Consider the following 25,322-nt stretch of genomic DNA (forward strand, 5'->3'; position numbering starts at 1 on the left):
CTCTATACTATAAGATTCTTTTCAACACATTCTCATTCCCTCAGTAAAACATTTCAGGCTCCATCAATTACCTTGGCAAAAAGTGACCCACTTCATCTAAAGCATGTTTAAACACATGGAAAATAGCTGGTTATTCGAAAAATCCGTAATTCTTCAAAATGTATTTGCGTGTCGGCACGTTGAGATTCGCTCTTTTTTTTCCCCCTTGCAAACAAGACTTTTTAAAGCATAAAATGTGTCCATGTTAGTTCGGTCTAGCATTGTTTGAATGTCTGGGTTTTATTGTGTTTTTTTTCCTGGATGGTTGAGCTGGTCGAAGAGAGATTGTGTCACGCTTTATTTCTGGCTTTTCCAAAAACCTCCCTGAGGAGCCGTCAGTCTTTAAGAAGTCTGTAGACGTGATACTGAGCTCCGTGTTCACTTGTGGAAACCTCAAAAACAAACGCTATACAGAGCAAGGTCTCCTGGGTGTCGCGGTTCGTCACCACCTGAGGGGCAGAGGGAAAATGTAAAGTGAGAAACATGAAGCAGCGCCGTCAGTTTAGAAATACTGCACTGAAAAACTGTTAATCATTTCTTAATAAGGAATATTTAGACATTTTAGGAAATGCTGTTATTGCCTTTTTTTGGCCGAAAGTCAGATGAGAAGATTGATACCAATCTCGCATCTGTGCTCTAAATGTGAATCTAATGCCTGCAGCTGATTAGCTTAGCATAAAGACTGGAAACAGCTAGCCTAGCCCTGTTTGAAGGTAGCAAAAGTCTCCTACTATCACATCTAAAGCTCACTAATTAACACATTATACTTTGTTTAATACGTACTACAACCAGTGTAAAAACAACTAATGTTGTAGTTTTAAGGAGTATTATGAGCCTAGCTAGCCTTTTCCCCGTTTTCAGTCTTTGTGCTAAGCTAGGCTACACTATGCAGCTGCCGGCTGGAGCTTCTTATTGACCGTACAGACTTGAGAATGGTATCGATCATCTCATCCAACTCTCGTCAAGAAAGCGCATGTTACATATATTTCCACAAACGTCAAACTGTTCCTTCAACAATCCGATAAAACCGAGTGTGTGTTACCTGTAGGATAGTGAAGTTTTCAAGAACACTGTTCATCATGTATTTTTCAGGCAAGTGTTTGAGTTTGTGGATAAAGTTGATCATGTACTCGCACATAGGAGAGCGGTGGATCCTGTAAACACACCTTCCTCCCTCCAGGCGGGCGTATTCTGTCTGCAACGCGCACACACACACACACCCAAGTTGTGAAAATGAGAAGCCGTATATCAGTTGTTTGAGAGAAGAATACAGAATTGATTGCAAGCTCTTACCTCTACTTTCTCTACAACTTGCTTGCCAAACGAGCAGACTTTGGTTGAAACAGTGATCGTCATGTTCTCGAGGCTGCTGTATTGGCTGCTGACTCCGTAGAAAGAACCGGGGCCGTCCTGCATGCCGCTGCTGTTCAGGTCGGCCTGCAGAGGGGAAACATTTAGTCAGATTGGTGGTGACGATCACATACTTGGATGTAACTTAAATTTCCTCGTGGCACATGGATTGTGGGGTTGCAAGAAAACATTTTAAGGTCTTTTTAATGGTGCTTTGTTTCCGTGCAACGACTAGGCTTTTAGGCGAAAACATAATGTGTGCAGAGACGGTTTCCTAATATAGAGAAATGTACATGATGAAGCAATCCATTGTGAAATGCCTTCTGTATCTGTTTAATCTTGAGATAACATCACTTTGATAAGAAAACCAACTCTGTGTCATAAGAAAAGGAAGTAGTTTGCATACTGTGGTTTGCATACTTTGCTGCCAAATTGTGAAGTTAACGGTTATAGAAGTGTTTTAACTGATTAAACCTCCATCGGTTGGCATTGTTATTGTCTCCCATTGTGCTAAAAGGTTGCACATAAAGATGTCACACTTTTTCATATTGGGGTCATGTTAGGCATGAACCAGACAAAGTGATATACACATGCACAATAACAACTGATAACTGGTAGATGATAATATATAACAACCCACCCAGAATTTAACTAGGAAGAAAGCGTTCTGAGGGCCTTTCTCGTAAAGCTCCTTGAGCCCGCCCTTCTTCTCGGGGAACTTGTCGTAGATCTGCCGGATGTCCACGGCCTCGAGGAGCGGGTCGCTGTACGAGGGGTTGGTCTGTCCAATGTGGACAAACAGGTGTTTGCTGTACTGCAGTGGACAGAGACAAAAGAAGGAAGGACGTGGTTAAACTCAAGAACATCAGCTGCAGAGCTTAATATGACACTGTTCACGTTTGAGAATAAGGAAAGAGAAGAGAGTATTGCATTACGTTTGTTGTGCATTAGGTATCAGATAGTTTTACTACATCAGGACACTCCAGACAGGGTAAGAGATGCTGTCAGTGCATGGATGGACTGTGAGACAACAGGCCCCTGAGCATACGCATGTAAAAGCCTCCCACCACTCCAATATAGGAGCAAGACATCTACACTTCCCATTTAAAGTTGTTTTGCATCTCTTTTGGTGACATTATGCAGTTGAATCAGAGCTCTAAGCTGCTCCTGCTGGTTCAGAACCTGCTCCTGGACTTTAGTTTTTAGTTCGTGCCACAGTAGATCCGCACTGACAGTCCTCTACACACATATTATGCTAATTACAACAACGTTCTCTATGAAATGTTACAGGACACATTCAAAGGAAGATGCTGAGATGCTGGTTCTGCTTTCTTAAAGCATAGATATATTACTGATTGTGACTTTTACTGTATTTCCATAAAATGCTACTGTGGCTTCAGTATGTTGTTCAATATGAAGGGAAAAAAATACGCAAATATTGGATTGGATTTGATTGGCACATGCCAGTATTAGTAAAAGTGTCTATTTGAATAGTCACACTGCAGCTATTTGGCTATTTTAATTGGCAATAATAAGCTAAAGGGCCCTTTCTGGCCCAGGGGCCCCCTGACCCCTCCTGGACCTACGAATGGTAGGCCCTTTCAGTAATCCATCCCTGTCTGTATTTGGGGAGCCCCGTTGTACATTTTCACTCACGTTGTCTGGGTCTCTCTGGACCTCCATGAAGGCTGAGTACTCCAGCATCCGCAGCTTAGAGGAGGCGATGGTCCGGTCCTGCCACACCGGCACAGCAGTAGCAGATGGAGGAGGAGGAGGTGCCAAGGGCTCATAACCTGGATGGCACACACATACACACACACACACACACACACACAAGCATTTATAAAAATAATTTCTGGTTTCATTTTTGAAAAAATTCTCCCAGGTTTTTATTTGATACTTACTTGGTTGTGGTATCGGACCCGGGTACGGGGGCTGTGCAAAAGGTTTGATACTGAAAGACAACGAATGGTTCAGTGAGACAATGAGCTCTACTTTACACAGATGTTCATGGCACATGGGTCCTTCTATATTTGTATTTATGATAAATATTGTGAACTGTTAGTGTCAAAGCGTAAGCATGTGCTTTTGCACCAACTAGGCGTAAGTCCACCTGCTTCAATGATTCTTAAAGATGCAAAATAGCATCACTGAAGTGTGCGTTTACTGACAAATCTAAGAACACTAAATATTTAGGTTTTAGTGCTTTTTCAACGCAAGACATCGAACACTAGGAGGATTTATCTCCCCTATGTTTTTTTCCTCAATCAAATTTGAAGCAGTTTGTTTGCTCGGTGGTGGGTTTTTTTTAATCAGTGCAGGAAACATATAGTACAACACAGTGTGCAAAAAGAGTTAGTTCTGCTTTGTGCTCACAGCTGGACCTCGGCTAGGGGGAACTTACGCATGGCTGGTGCGGCCAAGCCCAGGAGTCCTTCCCGGGTTTAGATCTAGAACCAGCCTGGTGTGCAAAAACGTGATCCGTTAAACATGCCCTGCAATACCCACCCGATGTCAAAGCAAGGCCCCGCGCTGACTCAGTCACTCTTTAGTTACGCTTTACTCATCTCTAGCACATATCTCTGTCGTCGGATATCTAAGTACGCCCTGATGTCACCCCACAAACATCTTGTGGGTTCAGTAGAAAGCGTTTACTTACTCCTGAGAGGGTCCAGGCTGTCCTGGGAGAGAAGGCCAGAACTGGAGAGCAAGAAAACATTTGTTAATTGTCTTTGTAGGATTTATTTGTTGAAAAAAAAATTGAACGGAATGTTTTTGTATGTGTGAGAAAATGAGTGGTGGGCTAACTCTGGGTGGTTGGTAGTGGGCGGGAGGCAGTGGTGGAAGGTGATTCTTTATCATACTCGGGGAGACGATCTGTGCAGACGACAGCGCTGCCATGTTCTGCAGGGCTTTGTCCTTGGACGCCTGATCCTACAGGATGGAAGAGAGGAATAACGAGAGTCAGCCACAAGGTGGCCCTGTAACCTAAAGATGATCTACTGTTGAGTTAGAGAGTTGTGTATGGACGGCCACTGTATCTATTTGTATCTGTTTGATTAATACCTAAAACATCTAGATTCTGAAATGAATATAGTTAACAATCTTGAGGAGAGCGTTTAAGAGTTTTCTGATTAACTTCACAAACTTGGGTTTAGCTTAACAATCAATTAAAACACTTATTCTAATCATTCTCAAAAACGTAACAAAGCACTTTTTTTTGCAGCTTGACAGAATGAAGCAAAGAGTAGAACGCAGAAGATGAAGCCGCACCGGTATTTAAGCTCGGGTCACAAGACTAATTGGATGTCATTATGTTACCAGGATCACCACAGGAAAAGAGTATAAAGACAGTGCATTGGTTGGAAATACAGATTTGCATTTGCGTTGCATCGAAAGGTTTACATCAACAAATGAAATGACTGCTACGCGGATGAAAGCGGCACAATGTTGGTGAAACACAAAACAAAAGATATACAAAGCCAACAAATTCCTATCCGTGGTGCATGACACATATTTCATGATTTACGAAAACATTAAAAGTTTTAATTTGAATACACCAAACTATTCTAAAAAGCTTCCCCTTGCTCTTTTTTTTCATATTTGCAAAAAGAATGCACTTAGGCTAATTCTGCTATGACTTTGCAATTAAAGGACAGATGTCTCAGAAGCGAGACCCCGAATCAAAGAGCGACACCTTAATGCAAAGCAAGCAAGACTGTGGCTTTCCGGTACGAGACTGAGGGGATTACACTACATCAAGCAGGATGTGCATCAGTATTGTGTTCAAAGCGTGGCTGTTTCCTAACTAAGCATTGCTTACAGGGTAGTAATGGGGCGGGGACGCCATGCCAGCAGAGGGCCATAGCAAGGGGACAGTGCACTGGTGCTGCCAAACAAAGCGGAGGAGGGAAGCATATTGCACAAGTCAGATCCACTTACCAAATTCATCGCCTGAATCAAAAAAGAGAGAAACCATTAGTACGGTGCAGTTTCTAAATGATGTGTTAAGATGAGTTAATGAAGTTTTGGGCGACATCAAATTGCCTCTTTTGTTTTTACACTCTAGGCAATAACATACGTTTGTTTAGCGTTTTGAAGAATGCTTCAACACAGAGTTATCACGGTATTTTTTAACCATATTAATAATATTGGGTAAAACACATTTGCCAAAACTTTTGCAATACATTGGGTTATGTAAATTCATATATTACTGTATTATTTCATCGGACAGCAGTAAAAGGTTGAAACAATACACATTCATTCACGCAATCATCATCAAATCATGTATGACGACGACAAAAGCAAAGTGTAAGGTTGTGTGTTTCTTTTGTGGATATTCTTTCAGCAAGTTGCCCATTAAAACATCTGCACTGTATAACTGGGGAGCACATTGCTTCATAACACTGGACATTTCCCTCAATAGAAGACCAACAGAGGAAACACATGATCAAAAAAAGTTAAATTCTTGGAGGTTCATTGCAGCACAAGCCTTCAGTGTGTTACGTCAAATGTACCACAGTGTGCATCCATTTTAGCCGTCACATGTTTACTTCCTGTTTGTTCAGCTGATGCTGCAATTTCTCTTTATTCCCTAGAGGAAAGAGTCGCTCGTTGTCAGCCAACTGAACGTAGAGATGTTCTCTTTGGCAAATAAACTACTTTGGCTTGACTTCCTAATGCCTAGATTAATACTTGAACATGGCGTTGGTACTGAATGTACACTTTATTAATCGATATCTGACACTTAAAAGCTACAGGGGGGGGGGAATAAAAGGAACAACAGCATTGAAGTTCTGCCAATACTATCATCCACCTAAGGTGAACTCAGGAAGCATAAACACAAATGACTGAACTAAATGACATGCTGAGTGAACAGTTGGACATTGAAATATGTATTTGTGAAAGAGTTCAACAAGTATACATGAGCATGAGGCGATTGAAATGACTCATATTCATTTTTGCCACAAAATGTGTCAAGTCAAATATGTCATGTTGTGTGAAGGAGACAAACTGCAGATTGTTGTGTGTGCAATAAAAAGTAAGAAGTGAGGAGAATATGATTCACCCCTTCCAGCAGAGAGGATTGAAGTCACCACACAGAATATATGTCTACATAAGACATGGAAAACTGTCGGCAAATTGTCCACATAATATGTAAGATGAAGCGTGCCAATCAGATGTACGGTTTAGATATGCAGACCCCAACGAAACGACAACATGAAGAAAATGATCTTGGAAGAAGACATTTAAAAAATAAAAGAGAGCAGGGAGGATAATGTGACGGCCTTGCTTTGACAGTCCTGTGACTTCACTGGTGAGGACTTCTAACTTATGACCAGGGGAGGGAAATTATGGCTCACTATTAGGGGTGGGGTATAGTATAAATATATATATATATATATATATACACATATATTATATATTTCAAGCAAAATTTTCACTACAAAAGAAATCTAAAATCATTACACTGTACAAGTATCGCTCTTTTATTATGCAAACTATTAATATTGCACATACAGAGTTAACCATTTGGTAATAATTGCTTTATCAGTTCACAAAATTGCACTTTGTTTTGTGGACCAGTTGTTTCTGGTGCGGTCTGGAAAAAAGGTAATTGCGATGTTTGTTATCGCAATACTCAACATATCACAAAATGTTTAAACATCGTAATAGCATCGTATGGTGACTTAAGTGTCTTGATGATATCGTATCCTGGGGCCTCTGGTGATTCCCAGCCCTACTCGCTACAAACTTACACTTTGCATTCAAGATAAGTTTGTCATTTGCGTCACTGGATGAACAAGTTGAGTCTTCCTACGACAAAATAAGTTACTTGTGGATGCTGGTGTCCACTGCAGGATTAGTCTGCATAAAAGGGGTTAATTTAAGCTAAAGTTAGCACTAAAGAATGCCACATGTTCTGTGGTATTTACACAAGTCTGCATTATGTTACTGTTATTTTTTTTAAAAGCATGAAGACAGAACAGAGGGATTGAAAGAACTACAAGACACAATCAAAAGGTCGTCATCTGATGCAGATTAATGGGTTTCTTTTTCCTTTTTTTGTGAATGTTCAGTTTTATAAAACACATCACAAACAGACACATTAGAGGAACTAAAAGTATCAAAGTAGAAAAGAGTTTTAGGGAAAGAAGAAGTCTTAGAGAAGTACAGTCTGCTGCAGAGGCATGGCTGGCCCAGAGGACAGATACAGAGCTGGAGCAACATGCAGCTGAATGATCACTGGGCTCATCATAACAGCTCGTGTGGCATTTCCCTTAAAGCAGCTACGATACTGTCACTACGGAGTGGTGAGATTAGTCTTACGGTTTATGCAACTCTAGCGGTTAAAATGCTCTCTCTGCTTGTGCGCCGCATGCATGCTACAGGAGCAGGACTGTGGGTGTGTCAGAGAATTAACTCCTAAACAATGCTTGTATTATCTTGCTTTATCCTTAAACAGTGTGTGTTACTTGCCAAGCCCGCATCCACTTATCGAGCAGGAACCGGCCTCAAAGCGAGGACTGATAATGATGTGCACAAATAAGGTGGTTAGTGCAAAAGCCAAGCCTTTTACCAGCCCCGCCGAGCCCGCGGTGAAGCGCATACCTTTAGCTTTGACTGGATCTCGCGAGATTTTCTCCGGGCGAGAACCTGCAAGTGGCTAGAAACCTGCACAGAAGAATAGCCAAGAGGAGGGAAGAGGAAAAGGTGGCAGGGAGAGGAATAGACAAGGGAAGAAAGAGAGAGAGAGAGAAGCCGTAACCAAAGAGGAAAGAGACGCCCAGCCAGTGTTGCCGGGAGGCAGGTTGGTTGCACCTACCTTTATACCCGCCTGGTATTCACGAACTTTCTTCCGTGCTAACACCTGTATGTGACTAGAAACCTAAAGGGGTGTGAAACAGTTTTTGAGCATAAAAACAACATGCACTCACAGATGCATGCATGCACACACACACACACACACACATGCAATACGCGTGCAGACACACACACATACTTACAGAGATAACACACACACTGTGAGAGCTCTTAAAAGTTCATGCAAACAATAAAAGAAAATGAGGCTGGTCATATTCTATACTATTCTTATTAGCAATAAATCCCATGAAACGATCTCAACCACCAATGAACGGACCCAACATGTACTGCCTGTCTAGCCTGAAATATCTTATTATTATTATATTATTAGAGGCCTCCATTGCTGACAAAAAACACATGAATGAGCCTCACTGTTACAATGGGTGATATGTTTCGTCATTATTATAAACATTAGCCCTTCAGTTTATTGTGAGTCAATCCCACATACTTGCTACAAAGACTTTAATCCAGAGGGGAATTGTTGCTAAAAAACGACAAAATAAAAGTTGTGTATTAATCCACAGCTGAAAATAGTCCCCAATAAATGCACTAAATGTGCTAAAAACTACAGTAACAGCTGATAGGATACTGTGATGATGCCACAGGGTGGCTAGGTAAGTTGCTAGCTATTGAAAGACGAACTATCACAGTGTTGGTTTTGGTCTGTTTTTCATGGGATTTGTTGACAATAAGAAATATAAATATATAATAAAACCAGACTTATCATTTAAATAACTAGTAATCTACTTTTATTTAAAATCAGGCATGACATCAGGAACTACAAATCCTTAATAAAACAGTTATTGCTGTTATTAATGGCTTTCGCCCATCTGGTGGTGTATCTGTTATGTCTTGTACTGTCAGTAACTAAAACCAAACTCATGCATGATTATTCTGATCCAATCATCAAATCTCGTTCACCTGTTTTCTTGTGCGGGTTTTGCCCGTCCTCAGCTTGATGTACCTTGCTATCAATTCATTGCGACCTGTAAGACAAAACGAAAGAAAGGTCACAAACAAAAATAAGACGACATGACAGAGGATTTCATATTTGTACATGTGTGATAATACCCTGAAATGGCCAGAAGGTGGCACTCTTGCCATACGTTGCATACACGTCTCCCAGCAGCGTGACCTTTCCCAGAGCTCCTCAGACCCAAGGCAAACACACTTTTGTCACAGGTCACAGGCCATAATAACACCTCTGTTTCCTACAGGAGACCATATTTGAAATTCTCCTTCTTCTTTGAAATAAGGCCGCTATTAAAAGCTTGATTTTCTTGCTTTACCCCAAAGTTTTCATTAGCTCGTTTCACACCTACTTATTGTCTGCTCACGTGGCCCTGAAGCCTAATTATAGAGAGTCGCTTAGAAAACAGAACCGTGTTTTCCAATACATAACATCTACTCTCGACATTCTGCACAAACAGGTTGTGCAGGGAACAGGCTTCTTCTATTCAGGGCTTTCAAACGGCCCTCTTTACATTGAGCGCCGTGCACGACATTTCCAGCAAAGTTCAACTGGGATCAAACAAAAGTCATCTTCAGTTTAAAAGAAGTGCAAAAAGCATTACTATGTTGTCTCCCAGGCAAATCAGCACATCCGTCTTTTTCATTTCCTGTCTTTGCCAAGTCATGTTTACTGGGTTTCTGTGGTTTAAAATTGGGCCAATGGGAGAGGTTGAACCGCGGCATCATTACGAATAATGACCGAAGCGCTGCTAAACTTAATGACAGAAATTTTAACCGACAAAATCTGGTCAAGAAATGCCTTCTTGGACACACACAATAGACTGTATGTCTAGGAAGTTTCACAGTCTTTAGAGTATCCAGACACATAATGACAGGAGAAACAAGTCCTGTTTTTTCACACACTCTTTAGCACTCGGCCCCCAGAAGGCCCTGGTTAGTGCAATTACCATAAAAGTACTGCAGACCATCTCCAGCAGGCTTGCAGCGCTCACCGTACTCTCAAAGCGGTCGACCCGGTGGTCGGCCAGCAGAGCAGAGCTGAACTGTCTGCCGATACTGAGCTAGCCCCCCCCCCTTCTGCCCCGGGCCAAGGATGGACACGCCCGCTCCAGCGCCTCCGCATTCCTAGCATTCCTCTAAGCCTGTCACATCTGTGCTAGCCAGTCTGATTGGCCTGGGCCTGCGAACACAGCCAGAGCCTGGGCGAACACACACACACACACACAAGCACTTCCAGCTCTGGGAGAAGCATGGGGTTAGAGCCGGAGTGAGGGCCATTAAGGTTGGGGTAGGGGGTCGTCGGTTAGAGGGGGCAAAAAGGGGCAGCTGATGCTGTAACTCTTGGAGGAAACACAAAGCCATAACTGTCTCTGCCAACAACTGCCACCTGGCAGCAAAGCAGCCCCCTTCTCCCAAAACAACACCACCGTGTGACCCTGCACTCAACGGACAGCAGCACCTGCTGCCGGCCATCCCAGCAGAGGATGGCAGAGAAAGAACAATGCCAGTTCGACCCCCGCGCAACTGTCACTCTCAATCTCTTCAGCTGAGGAGCAGAGGGGGGGGGGGAACATTACATCTTCCCGACCACAGAGTTCTGCTCCGGATTTCACAGATATCTCGTTGCTAAGTACTGTAGCATGAAGTCCAGTTTGAGTCAGAGAGAAAGAGATAAGAACTTCTCTGGTGAGGTGGTCTCGGTGTTGTTGGTCAAATCGTAAATTCACAGCAGACCTTCAGGACTCCCCACATTGAGGTTCAGTAAACCCAAAACTAAATCTCTGCTTCACAATATTATGGAAAAGTTATTTTTTTTTTTTAAAGCAGGCCATAAACATTTTTTTGTAACTTGCTTTATAACAGAAAATACATTGTGTGGTATATCAAACATGTCATCTGTTAAACAGTGCAGTCCTGTGGTTGCGAGCTGAGATGATATCTCCACTTTTTCTCCACATCTGGTTGGTTTTGTGATATTTCGAATTGCAGCTTTTGTTTTATGCGACATACTGTTTCCTCCAGAGACGCCACTTTGAAGCGGCTCGGACAAATAACTCCAGTGTTTGATTTCAAAGTTTCAAAGAAACTTTTTTAAACAGTTGAATGTTCAAATGGAAACCGTAAGACACATTCTCAGGCACTACTTCTTCTGCTTTGTGGAAGAACACAAACTGGATCATGACAACCGTTGCAACACAGCCTTGATTTTTAACTGTTCCATCCCTAAACGCGCTTATTTACAAAAAAAATAAGAGCTGGCCAAAGGATTTTAGAAACACTGAAGTAATCGCTCCCAAATGCCTCATCCTCCACTTCACACTGAAGCATAAAAAACACATTTTGAGGGGAAACAAGCACTCAAGAGACTGTGTTCAAGCCCACTCTTAAGAACAACTGCTGAACAGAACTCATTCAACAGGCTCTGGATCAGTAAAATCAGGAGTTGATGCCCAGCAAACCTGTTGCTGGATGTGATTCGCTTACTTTAAAAACATAAAATCACCACCTGACATAGAATATGTATTACAAAAGTCAGGTCTTAAAAGCAGCAGCCTCACTGGTGTGTGCACATGCACAGTTTTATGTTCTACAGTGACCCAGTAGGACTGGTTATATCAGTGTCTTTTTTTTTTTGAGAGAATATAGAGGACATGATCTCTGTGGTTGTTAATGGCAGCTGCAGCCTTGGCAGCCGAGATCTGCTCAGACTTGACGTGGTGGAGGTCAGAGAGACGGTAAAAAAAAAAGTTTAAAAAAAAAGGGCTGGTCCCCGCAGCAGCAGGGGGAACATGACAGGTGCACACAAACAGACACGCATTCACAGCCTCGCTTGTCCTCGGCCTCTTCCTGCCCCACAATGGCCGTCTCTCCATCCCTCTACCCTCTTTTTGAGCTGCTTACGATCCCCTTGTCGATTGCTCAACACCCACTCAGATCGCTGCAGGCCTCCATTCTTAACCTCTTCCCCGACAGGACACGCCTATCTTTTTTTCTTTAACTACACGACCGCTGGAATTTTCCACTTCTACGCTAAGATAGTGAGCAAAAAGGTAATCTCTCCTCACTCCCTCCGCCCTCCTCCTCCTCCTCCCTCTCTCCCGCTCTGTCTCCCTCCTGAACCCTTTCTCCACCCATATTCTCTCCCCACCTCCCTTCTCATAACATTGAGGTAATCCTAAATTGCTAACATACTGCTCAGCCATGACTGAAAACATTCCTAACATCTCAGTGAGGGGGCTGACAGTGAAGGCCTGCTCAGTCATCATTACCCAGCGCTCAGCCCTCTCTCTTAGACCTCCACACACATCTTTTATTTTTTACACATCCACTGAACCTGCTGCTAATTCCTAACGCAACCTTCAAAGGTCAAAAAAGACATAAGCCTCCCTCCAGCACTAAAATCGTTCTCTTTTTTAGTACCCAGAATGCTTTGCAGTCGTGACTGCTGCAGGGCTGAGAGAGAGAGGTCTGTGTGTGTGTGTGTGTGTGTGTGTGTGTGTGTGTGTGTGTGTGTGTGCTTGGGATTTGACATACCTGTCAAGGCCATAAAACGCAGGAGAACAACATGTCAGTACAGCCCCAAAGCAAAACAAGATGGGCAACATTTTTTTGGATACACAAACTTCCTCTTAACTTCGGTTGTAAAAATGTGCCAACTATTCAATTTCACAGGGACCGAATGCCTCTGAGCCGCAACCAGTCTTTGGATTTCGGACACAATGTGTAAATTACTTTCTGAAAGAATATGAGTCGAAAACCAAAGGAATCAAAGCTTTGACGTTTTTTGAAGTCTGCAAGTTTGAGTTCCATTAGAAGATCGGTACCACTCTCACATCTGTCTGTTTAATATATGGCTACACCGGCAGCCAGTTAGCTTAGCATAAACACTGTAAACGGAGGGGGGGAACAGCTAGCCTGCGTCTGTCCAAAGGAATAGGAAAAATCGAAATAATTAACGTGTTTTATCTTTAACCAGTACGTAAACCAAAGTTTAAAAATGTAATTTTGTGGTTTTATGGGAATTATGTATCAGACTATTTCTTGGCAAGGGGTCCAGCACAAGGAATGTTGAGACATTAGTTTGGAAATAAAACCGTAAAAGTTAGTAAGAAATAATCCTCGCGAAGATGTTAAAGAGAGTAACTGAGGTTTTTGGTGCTAGCTAATAATATTGGCTAGCTGTCCAGTGCAAATATAAATCACTAAAGCAAACTGAAGGCATTGCCTCATACAGTCAAGTCCTAGTTTGGTTTAAAGCTATATTTGATAACTATAATAAAAGTAACTTCATGTCAAACTACCACTTTCTCTTGTACATGAGACCCGTAAATAAAAAAATCATCACTGCATTACTTATTTCTAAAAGAGAAACGTTGCCATGACCTCCTTGTTTTTACACGGCGTACAGAAGATGTAACTTGTTAATACTACATTACAGTTTTGTTCATGTTCTGGAGTGATTATTAACATGTGTGATTTATTAAAATAAAGTGTTTCTTTGAACTCTTTGTCACCCCTGAGCCACGTACATGACTGGTAACGCTTCTGGGAAGTCTAGACAGGTTTGAAGAGCGAAGAACACACATGTATCGAGAGTCATCAGCAAAAGGTTTCCCACCAAATGAAAAAAGCCCGGCAGAAAAAGTGGAATTCCCAATGGGATGGATGACTTGCCTTCCTTTAGAGGCCACTGAGAGTCTGAGACTGCAAGGTAGACAGTATTACACAGTGCAATCGTTAACATTCCCCCAACCTCACGTCAGGGCAGCTTTTAGATGTCTGAGGTAATCACCTTGTGAGACGGCTTCTTCTGGGGCATGCCTTGGCCCTGCCAGCAGAGCCTCAGATGACTTATTGTAAATGGAGAGGGTGTTTAGTGCTCTTGAAAAAAAGCAGGCCTCTAAAAGGGGTCCTGACAGTTTGTTGCTAAGGGTGCAGGTTTGTGCACGGCCGGCCTCTTTGTTGACATTCTCATGGCAAATGTATGGAGCAACACCGCACTGCTAAACAGGCCTGAAGAGTTACTTAGGTACATTTAGAGATGCCTGCAGTGATTTGTGCTGAAGGTCTGTGCACCAGTTGAAAGCATGCTGTGAACTAGTTCATTCTGAAATATATGGAATACGTTTACTCGTACTGTTTTAAGCATGTCCCTCAAGTCTGCTAAAAATGAACATTTTATCAGCATCAGAAATGCTTCCTGTAAACATGACATCATTGGTTTAGTCTGCTTTTCATTATAGATTGAGCCGTCAATTCATTTTATAATTCATTATTATTTTAGTCTACAAAATGTTGGAAAATAGTGAAAAATGTCTGTCTATCCTTGAGCCCAAGGTAATGTCTTAAAATGCCTTGTTTTGGAACAATAATCTAAAACAAAGAAAAGCAGCAAATCACCATATTTGAGAAGGTAGAATCGGCAGATGTTTGGCATTTTTGTTTGATAAAAGACGTAAATAATAAATGGATCAGAAAACAATGACTTCATTTTCTGTTGTCGTTCAATCACTGCTTGTTTTCTAACTACTACCGCTCCTTAAGGCACGATCAGGATAACAGAAGCAGCAACAGTGGCTGAGTTATCTCAGGTATGTGCTTGTCCTTGAATATCCAAATCTGCCTGACGAATGAGTGGATGGGATTCAATCTCATGTGAATCATGCCGAAAGAATTTCATCCGACGTCAAGAGCAGAAAAAAAACACCCAAATACACAAAAAAAAGAAAGAAAAGCGATTTAAAAACAAACACTAATGCTTGTAAAATATACAGCCCGACTGAGACTTCGGTGGCAATGATTGATGGTTTTTAAGGCCGCTCTGAAGATGGAATCAATTGCAGGTTTTTGAGACATGGTGGACAATAATTAAAGGGAAGGAAAGTCTTTACAAAGCATGAGCTTGAGGGAAGTTGAGTTACGATGGTGAAAATAACACAATTTCACAAAACCAAAAAGAGCTTTGTTGAGGACAACAGCATGTAAAACAGTAAAGCAATTCCTGTCAATCAACATTTGTTTCTGTTCAGCAAGATTTCCCAGCTTCAAATGCTAAATCTAATTAGTGGGAAAGTGGGATCAAAATAATGAAAGACAAACACGTTCAAATCCCTACACCTGGATGTCAGTGATTCTACCAGACCTTGCCAACATATCCATCTGGAGTTTTTCAGGGCATTAAAGGCTCAACACCTGCAATTTAATGAACATGCTGCAGGAAACAGCATAACTATTCTGAAACCATATGGATATTTAAAATCTTCAACATGCCAATGTGATGTTTTTATTCCTGAGTCTCCATTCACGCTGTGCTAATTATTGCCAATTTAAGCGAGCCGCCCGGCATCAAACGCAGCACTTCTCCAGAAACCGGCTCCAACCGGTCACCTACGGGCAAAAAGAAACCCCTCTCCCAGCGATACCGGTTTGTGGGGAAACATTACGTTCAGCGATAAAACACAAAGAGCTGGTTTTGCGACTGAAAGTGCAGCGTGGAAGAGAGGAGGCCGTAAAACTGTGAGCATAAAAAGGGGGCTGTAAAGAAAAACACTGGAGAGAAAAAAAAAGGCCGGTGTAAATCAGACGGAGAGGAGCGGAGATGCTCTCAGGACAGCCATAACCAGCTCCGAGAGCGCTGGTGCGACTGGAGGAACCAGCCCCTGGGTCACAACTCAACAGGTACAGACTCGTTAAAGAGAGCTCTGAGTGGAAAGAAAACACTCACCTCTGTGTCAAAGCTGTGACAATGAGCACAAGAGGAAGGAAAAATATTTTTCTAATTTCTTTTCAGGGCACTATATTTTTCTTTTAGCCACAACTATAAGTGGAATGTGTGGTATTCTCATTTTTCCCCATTCATTATGGGACTGATTTCCATTCAGATGTTCTTTTGTGTCTTATACATTTATAATATTTAATGTATTATATTTCATATGTCTTTGTATAGTTACAATTTATTTTTCTTTCTTTTATGGAGTCTCCCAGCGAAAGCCCTTCAACTCGTATAACCGGACTATAACCATCTGGATTGAATCTCTGGCTGTGATCCAGCGTACTCACCATACATCTTTCCCTCGTCCGACAGGATGATTTTCCTCCTGCCACAGGGAGGGTAGATGGCGAGGGCCTCCTGGAAGCTCTGCTCGATGTCCGGGCTCCACACGCCCTCGGCGTCCCCGTCAATGGCCTTGTCCTCGTTTTCCCCGTCCAGCCCATCTTCTGGGCTACCGTTGGCGCTCCACTCGTTGGACGCAATGGTGGCGGCTCCCCCTGGGCCCGACCCCGAGCCCCAAAATCAAAGGATCTGTGGGAGACCTGTGAAATAAGGATACATCAAGTTTTATTTCATATTAAACCCAACAACAGTGTTAACAGTTTGAAACACGGGTAGTTCAGCCTTCTTCGCCCAGTAAGCATGTTAAAGGATTTCTTAACTATCATCAAATCCCTTGACAACACCAAATCAACAATGCTTGGACAAATAATGTCTGTGCAGCCAAAACCCAATGTAACGTATTTGTTTTAGAGTGGTGAAGGAATGAGTCCTAAAATGGGGAAATTAATAAGGTTTCCCTTGGCTTAATGTTCATGCTTTTATTTAATGGGTTTTGGTTAGATGCCTGAAATAATGTCTGTGGTTAACACAAGTTGAAGAGATTTTAAAGTTTTGTTCAATGACATAAAATACATCAGTATCTTGTGAGTTTTGAAGAAAATCCCATTGGCTTTATTTGTCGTGGGAACCAGTGCGCTGCTAACTTCTGGTATTGACCTACAATAATACGTCATCTCTTCACCGCTCTACAGAACTCCATTGTTGTCTAAGTAAGGGATAATGTACAGCGAGCCGGTCACCATTGAGAAATAATCCCAGACAGGATGTGCAGGACCTCAATATAAAGCATTTCATTACACGGCTATTGTATTTATTTAGAAATCATTTTATTGCTTCGCTGTTTGCAGAGATCTGAACTGCTTAGACCGTAGAATTCCAAAGAGTCGGAATCGAGAATTTAACAAAGCTGTGTAATAAAAGCATTTAAAACACATCAGTGAGCCACATCGTCAATCCACCAGACACTATCCCGGTGATGTAAAAATACTTTGCATTAATTCTGTATTGATCCGCAGCTGCAAGTCCCCAGAAAATGTTGTCTTTACTCCTGTTTGAGAACCATTTTCTAAAAACTACAGTTGCCCAGCTGTTCTAGGAAATTCCGCAGTCTTTTTTAAGAAGGAAACTTTATATGTGTGACCCATTTTTAAGGATTTATGCCTCGAGTAGGACTTAATGGGCTTGGGCCCGAGTGCCACAGACGGAAAAGTCAGACAGTTGTGAGAGACCAACAGACGCATTGTCGGTTTTGGTCCGTTCATGTCATTTGTTGCCAATAATGATAAAAATCACCAACTTCATCCTTTGAGGCTTACATTGTTTATCTGATCTGAAAACAATCACCGCCAAGTAAAGAAGCATGCTGTATTCAACCATCATTTCATATTTTCTATGAGCAAGTTTCATGAATCTTAGAAAGCTGTTCTCAGGCTGCATCCTCTGCTGCCTTCATCTCATCACACTGAACTGGAATAACCAGTCAGCAAACATTAACAGGCCAGCGCACTGAACGGCTTTCTTATCGTTTCCTTGTTTTAAATTTATGGTTCAACGCCGCCGACATTCACAAGCACATTTTAACTGGATGCCTACCGGAGCAATGAAATACAAGACAATGTGGATTCAACTAAATTAAATATTATTTTGTCTCCAATTTAAATACCACCTTCCACATTGTGTGAACTTAATCCCTGTTAAGTTTCCCTACTGTTTTGATTCCTCTGCATCGGCGACAGCTGCGGCCAGAGGCGTGACGTTTTCGGGTTGTCTGTCCGTCCGTCATGTCCATTATCGTGAACGCGATATCTCAGGAACGCCTGGTGCTAATTTCTTCAATATGCCACAAAATGTCCTGCACTCAAAGATGAACTCATTTGATTTTGGAGGTCAAAGGTCACTGTGACCTCACAAATCACATTCTTTTGTCAAAACCAGGGGGCAACCTCCAGTTCTAAAAAGTGAAGCCAATGCGGAAGTGCTTTAAACTCGCATTATCTCTGCCAATCAGGGGACGACTCCTCTGGTTGCGAATAGACGTCTGATTGTATAGAAGTCTATGAGAAAATGACTTCTTACTTGACTTATTACCTCAATAAACATTGTGTCCCATTTACAGTCAAATAGACCATGAAGCAGGGTATGTTTTAGGGCGGGCTACCTTGTGATTGACAGGTCGCTATATCAGAGCCGTATACGGCGTCTCAACGTCGCTCCTCCAAACAAAGTCACCTGTTGCAAAAAACCAAGATGGCGACGGCTAAAATGCTGAACTCAAGGCTTCAAAACCGCAGTCCACAAACCAATGGGTCACAATGACTACGTTCACTTCTCATATACAGTCTATGGTCATATGATGTCTAAGAGGATCAAATGATGGCATTTTGAGCGGACATGGATGTAAACTGCAGCGTTACTGGTTGGCGGAGGCATACAACAACAGGGCGATAATTCTACTCTCCTTATAAATATACATACAGTGAATTATTTGTGCGTCTGCAAAGAAGGCCCAGAGCTGTGTGAGTCCATGTAAAGCATAATGAGACTGGAAGAAGGAATGTCATTCATCTATAGGTCACTACTTTGGCTTTCTTTGACATTTTGTTTTTTGCAGTCGTTACATTTTTATGAATAAACAATGCTAACTGTAATGATTACTGTAACTCCTCGATTTGATTCCTCTGAACTGGCCAAATGAATTCAAGCTATTCCATAAAACGAGGTTTAAAGACCTCACTAATCAGCGCTGGCCTCAAAGAATTCTTGTGGTCTGGGAACTGTGTCCCAGTGTGGTTGGCTTATGGCTGACTGCAGGCAAAGATCTTAAGTATTTTTCAAGCTGCCTTTTCAGCATCATATTGTTTCTGAAAGGGAAGTCTATGAGGTAACCACGATCCTCCCAGGATGCTTGTGTTTCTACATTTCTGCAGATGTAGACAAAAGTAAAGTATAACAGATAAATACAGAGAGTTTTATTACACTTACATTTAGAGTTTATGTGATATAATGATTTGTTACATTATCCCCTTTCAGCAGTTTTTCTTCAGTATGAGCAACATTTGACCTCTTTTATGAGGCTTAGCACAGTTAGGTCGTCAAATATTACCAGTATGGTTCTTGAGAAATAAAAATCAACCCAGAAATTAAGTTTTAGTCTTGAAATGTGATTTGTACTTCTAATTTTATTTGGAAAAATAATACCAAGCATGAAATATCTTCACAAAATCAGTGAAACTTGTTCTCAAGGCCACATGAGTCTGTGTGGTTATCCATTGTGTAATCACACCAAAGCTGTGCAGCCAAGAAGTAGTTTTATTTAATCTAGATATATTTATGATGATAGCGTTGATATCTCCCATAGGCTGCTCCTCTTGGTTCATCTCTCAGTATTTAGAAAGATTCATACTTTATAATCGCTGCGAGAACCACAAGCTGGAGAACGAGCAGAGGTGGAGGATTAGCAATGCTTCCTTTCTCTTCCCATCGCCATATAACGGGAATTAAAAAGATCAAAGACGAGTAGATCATATTCTACCACACACCGCGTACAACATAAAATTCATGGACGCCACTGAACTCAAACGAGAGCTTGATAACTATCCACAAGTCAAGCTGCTAATTTTAGCTGAGAGGGTATTGGTTATGGTGGACCCTTTGCAACAGGGTCACGGTGTTAAAACGCAACACTGAAACTGAGCACTCATCAGCAGCTCAAGTGATCCATGTCAGTCCGCACAGATCGCTCCCAATGATTAACAACATACGCCTAGAGTTAGGGTTAGTTTAATCATTATCTGCACCAGGGTAGAAAATGAAATAATTTTTTATGGTGCAATTTTGGGCTATCTTTGTCCCGATGTTTTAAATTTGGAGAGACTTACATACACAGTCACACAATTTTATTTGCCCCCCTTCAATTTTGCTTCATGGGGAAAACACCTTGAATTTGGGAGAAATTTGGCCTCATGCCCCTGATTATTTCTGATGCTGACTTGTACTGATACTTAATAAAGATCGGCACCCCAGAGACAATAACAAAGAATATAGAAATGTAAGTAAATAAATCAATTAATAGAATCAGAGCTGCAACAATAAGTAAATTTGTCGATTAATATATAGATTGGTATTTTTCAAGAAGGAAATGCCAAAAATGATCTTTTTTTCATTAGCTCCAACAGCACAAGATGACGACTTCAAATGTCTTGCTTAATTCAACCAACAGTCAAAAACCCAAAGATATTCACTTTCTTATCATGCACGACAAAGAAAAGCATTAAACCTTCACATTTGAGAAGCTGGGAACCAGAAACTAATTAAAATGTGTGCTTGAAAAATTACTAAAACAATTATTTAATTATGAAATTAGATTTGGACTAATAATTGTAATATGTCACCTTCGACTCTTTTCCTCAAGGCCCACATGTACATGTGTTTAAACAGCCATATCAACATTTACAGCTGCCGTTCTCCTGCTGTCAGCAGCCGGTTTGTTGGTACAAACTAAAAAACCAAACATCTTTAGGCACAAAGAGCCATTGACATCAACCCAAGTGTAACTCTTGAATACACACTTTCTTTCTCAGCCTCGAGTGCAGCAGATGCCCTTTGTGTGGCCGGGTGTAAAAATGTATTTCAGGCGGCCCAAAGTATTTCATTAATGAATGCACAGGTGCTGCGGGGCAACGGCTTCAGTAGAGCCGGGGCAACAAATCAAAGGCTGGTGGCAGAGTGAAGGAGTGAGGGAGGGGCGGCCGCTTTTTTGTTTATCTCCAATTATAGCAGAGAAAACACAGCAAAGCTCCTCTGCACTGCGAGCTGTGAAGCCAGCGGCGGTCCGGTGCAACGCGCGGATCCCGACGACCCCCGGGAGCTCACGGGAGAGCGTTCAAGTGAGGTGCTGCGAAAAGAGAGGCTCTTCACCGAGAGAGGGGCCTGAATTCCAGACATGTCCTTATTAAGAAAGGGCTGCGAGTGCTCACTGTTTCTCCTCCTGCCTCCCTTGTGTCAACCCAACGCCCTCCCTCCTCTGCCACCCCCCCCCCCCCCTCCACCCAGCGCTCAGAACGTCTCTACCCAAATAAGGACAGGAGACCAGGGGATGCGTGTATGGGAGGAGTGGGTGGGTGGTGTGGGTTGGTTGGTTGGTTGGTTTGGAGAGCAGAGGGGGGGGGGGGGAAGGGGGGAGGAGAGGGGGTGTGTATGTGGGGTGGGGGTGTTGTCCAATTTAGGCGTCCACTTTGGGGTCTGGAAAACAGTGGGATTGTTCCAGCTGGAATGCAACATCAGCAGTGAACACGCTCAGAGCTCAGACTAGAGGCAGGGCATTGTCAGCAGAGCCGGGTTTTTTCAACACATCCTCTAGTGGAGTCACAGGATCGGAAATCTGGACGATAGTCGTCATAAAATTGAGCGGTAAATAAAGCTACAAAAAGACAGTTTTATGGACTCAAATGAAACAGCTTGTTTGTCTCAAGATGGAGGCCGTTGGGATTCGGCTCTCCGACGAGATTTAATTTACTGCCGGCACGTCATTTGAGGAGAAGAGCTGTTGTAATTAACATATTGATTACATTAGAACAGCTGTTTTGAAGACACTGTATTGTCTCTTTGAGCCAAGTTTGGTTGAGGAACTCACAACAGAGAAATGACTCACACAACAAAATAAACTGCAGATTACACCGAGCTGCTCAAGCCAACACATACAGTCAATCGAGAGGAAGCAAATCTGCAGCTTTACCTCATTTTTCAGATTCTCAAATGGAGGATTTCTTGCTTCTCTCCTTTTTTTTATCTGACAATACATCGACTATCTTTAGGGTTTGGGGCTGATGGCCAAATTAAAAAAAGAACATTGATGACACAAATTAGCCTTTAGAGCGTTTTTCACTGTTTATATACAAACCCAAATGAGATTAATCGAGAAGATAATCTCCAGTTTAATGGATAATGAAATCAATTGTTGGCTGCAGGCCTCGTCCCAAGCACAAACCTGTGTGCAAGATTGCCAGATGGGAGGGTTTATGGAAGGATCTCTAATGAATGACACGCTGTTCCCACATTTGAGACAAAAGTCCGGGACACACCTCCCCTCCTGCTCTTTGGGAGTCAGGCCACGAGAGCAACATGCTACAGAATTCCAACGTGCAGCAGGAACAACCCTGCAAAAGCTTTATGCGCCTCGCACGTTCATTCAAACGCCACCATTCATGCACCGCAATCCCTCTTCTTCCCGTGTTCCCAGCCCTGACCAGAGCGATCACATTGCAGTCGGTTTTCAGGCTTATCTCCGCTCCCGACTCCATCCACGAACCAACCAGAGTTTATTGGCACCGCACTCAGTTTCCCTTTTTTTTCCTTTTTTTTTTTACTTCCTAGACGGGATTGTGTGCGGTGAAATGTCCCAATGAATTCCAGTAATTCTTCTGAGTCACTGTGAGGCTGCCGGGTCACATGGAGGAAAGCTGTTGGTATTACCTAAACCAGGAAAGGGATTCCATCGCAGGCATTTGTCAAAAGGTGCCACAGAGTGTAGGAAATCCCTTACAAACACCTAACAGGCAGGAAAACAAACAAGAGGCTAGTGAACAGCACGACATTCACGAGTCGACACTGATTCACTCAGAGAGAGAGGATTTTTTTTGTTTTTTCTTCACATTGCCACATTTTTATTCCTCACTTTTATCTTCCACTGAACATGAGCTCATCTTGGTGCTCTCAGACGCACCAACCAGATGGGTTTCTACTTACGCAGTGGAATTCAAAGACGACAGTGGGGGGCAAGACCTTCAGTCAAAACCACTCCGTCATGTCTCGTCGTTTTATTAAGGCCTGATGGCAACATCGTTTCTCCAGTCGTCTGGTGAGAAAGGAAGATTTGTCGAACCTCCCGACGCTTAAGACCAAACAGGAAGGATCGTAGGAATATATATTCAGAGACTAAACATCCCGCCGTGGGAGCCAGTAGTACGAGAAACAGCAGAATGTGCACAGTATTAGACAAAAGTGTTATGTTTTTCGCTGTTCATTTAATTTCTTTAGTTCTCAAAGTGATTCCTAACTTTAACTGCGGTTTCTCAAAGCAACTGAGGGACCCCTCCTCGAGAGCAAAACAAAAGTCAGAGAAACTTTTTTATTTTTTTATTTTAATGATTTCAAGACAGCCTGCATTAAAAAAAAGACCTTTTTGATGTTACTTGTTAAAAGAAATGCTGTAAATACCAAAAGGCAAGTCAACAAACAAACGCAGACAGAAAAGAACCGTCTGGTGCAGGACGGAGCAGGAGCATCAAATGACAAACGACTCAAAGAGGCCACCGTGTTTGTGCACCTGGTCCATTGGACTGAAGCAGTAGGGAGACACATTTGGTGCTTGGTGGTAAACAGAAAACTGATACAAAGTCATTGGGGAGCTAGTGTCGCTCATGTCTGCAGTGTCTCTCCGGGGCTTTCGAGTGCCGCCAACAGCGATCGAGCAGCTTATCTTTGCTCCACTGTACGTCTACTCGAAACAAAGCAGTCACCTGATTTAACAAGTTCAAATAGTTAATATTTCTTTTTTTCTGGAGATCAGACAGTGTAGACTTGTAGATGTCTTGAAGTCCTGGTGGTAGTTTTTTCACTCTATCATGGTTTTTCATTTACTGACTGTAGATAACATTGGGCAACTTAAACCTGCTTAAATAGTTTTTTCTGTTTTTTTGCTCTGTTTCGGTCTCCACCATCGCCCGAGGGAAATATCTGTCTCTTTAGCTGCTAAATGCTCCGTCATGTTTACCAGGGAGTTGCTAACCGTGTCTATCTGCTATTTGGTGTGAAGCAGGTCACATACAGCGAGTTTATCAGAGGTCTTTGCTAAGAACAAGGATTTAAACTGAAACAAAACGAGTTGAGCGCGGTTCACAGAATCAAAACAGTTAGCTCAAAGACGTTCCAATGTTCTGCAACGCTACGGTGATAATCCTCCTGTGGGTTCTTCACTACAAAAGGAATCCTTTCATGTTACACAGAGTCATTAACATATAAACATGCTTTCAGAATTAATAGTATTTCAGAAACAAATCTTTAATGTCATTTCTTGGTATCATGGTAGATTTCTGGTCGTATCAAACACACGGTGGAAATCAGCCTCCCTCTCTTGTCCGTAACTCTGCACGCCCGCGTTACCATGACTCAATTCTACTGACTCATGTCGCAGATTGTTAACAGATTCCCTTCAAATCTGTCTCTTCCACCGTCGAGCCATCTAGCCTGTTTGTGTTTGCCTCTCCATCACATGCCTACTGGCATAATGTTTGCACCTCCGTCTGTTTGTTAACCGATGCGCTGCGAGATTTGTCCCTTGTCTTTAAAAATGCAGCCTTTTGTTAGGCTGCTGCTCGAGTTGGGACACTTGTTGGCAAAAAACAGACCCCCGCTGGCAGCCGAGAGCCCCCCCCCCCCCGGCTAAGCCGAGAGTTAAAACACACCTCCACCAAACACAGTAACAAATCCACAGCCTGAAACTCCTCCACACGTCTAAGGTTGAGGGGTGCTCACAGATGTCACAGAGACATCCCCCCCCCCCACCCCCCACACACACACACACACACACGGCGACAGCCACACAAACGCACTCTTGACAGGGGAAACAACAGGACTTGGTGGCAGCTGCTCTCTAGGGTCAGATTACAGATAAAGAAAACATTTTAGGGTCCAGGCCAGGAAAGCTGCACTCTGACGAGAACTGGAGACGCCGCCTTATTCCTCCTGACACACAGATACACACTCAGATGTATTTTCAGCAAAAAAATGCACACGTTAAACCTCATCACTGATCCTAGGAAATGTAAAAGGCGACGAGCTGGCTGGAGTGTCTGCTCAAAGTTTGCCGCCAGTGCCTTCTTCAGACTCATGAAAGCATGAGCCTAATCCCCCCCCCCCCAAAAAAAATAAAAAATCCCCACCCTCCGCTCTCCCTCCCGTGTCTGTGTTTGGCCCTAATAAATTC

At 42.5% G+C, this 25,322-nt stretch overlaps 1 protein-coding gene across 6 annotated transcripts; it reads right to left on the bottom strand.

Moving 5' to 3' along the window:
- Window positions 1-277: 277 nt before the first annotated feature.
- On the bottom strand, window positions 278-16,417 carry tead3b (TEA domain family member 3 b). Of its 6 annotated transcripts, none has more exons than XM_079156961.1 (13): window positions 16,285-16,417; window positions 9,175-9,239; window positions 8,216-8,278; window positions 5,332-5,343; window positions 4,198-4,323; window positions 4,049-4,089; window positions 3,794-3,850; window positions 3,294-3,343; window positions 3,046-3,182; window positions 2,030-2,203; window positions 1,333-1,476; window positions 1,082-1,234; window positions 278-488 (listed from the first exon to the last, which is right to left on the bottom strand). In XM_079156961.1, exons 1-13 carry the CDS (start codon window positions 16,289-16,291, stop codon window positions 375-377), a joined length of 1,143 nt encoding a protein of 380 aa, XP_079013087.1. In that variant the 5' UTR covers window positions 16,292-16,417; the 3' UTR covers window positions 278-374. The 6 variants fall into 6 exon arrangements, with proteins under 6 accessions (XP_079013087.1, XP_079013085.1, XP_079013086.1 ...); XM_079156959.1 differs by having other exon boundaries at window positions 3,046-3,195; window positions 3,292-3,343; XM_079156960.1 differs by lacking the exon at window positions 5,332-5,343 and having other exon boundaries at window positions 3,046-3,195; window positions 3,292-3,343.
- Window positions 16,418-25,322: the final 8,905 nt, after the last annotated feature.

The sequence above is a fragment of the Pholis gunnellus genome (assembly GCF_910591455.1).
Source record: "Pholis gunnellus genome assembly, chromosome: 3".
In the NCBI taxonomy this organism is placed as follows: Eukaryota; Metazoa; Chordata; class Actinopteri; order Perciformes; family Pholidae; genus Pholis; species Pholis gunnellus.

Excerpts from the sequence above, each read along its gene's own strand:
- tead3b (XM_079156959.1), bottom strand. Across the intron at positions 3,196-3,291 it reads GTCCGATACCACAACCAAGT|GTGTGCCATCCAGGTTATGA; the intron begins AAGTATCAAATA and ends GTGTGTGTATGT. Across the intron at positions 1,477-2,029 it reads TCTTCCTAGTTAAATTCTGG|GCCGACCTGAACAGCAGCGG; the intron begins GTGGGTTGTTAT and ends TCCCCTCTGCAG.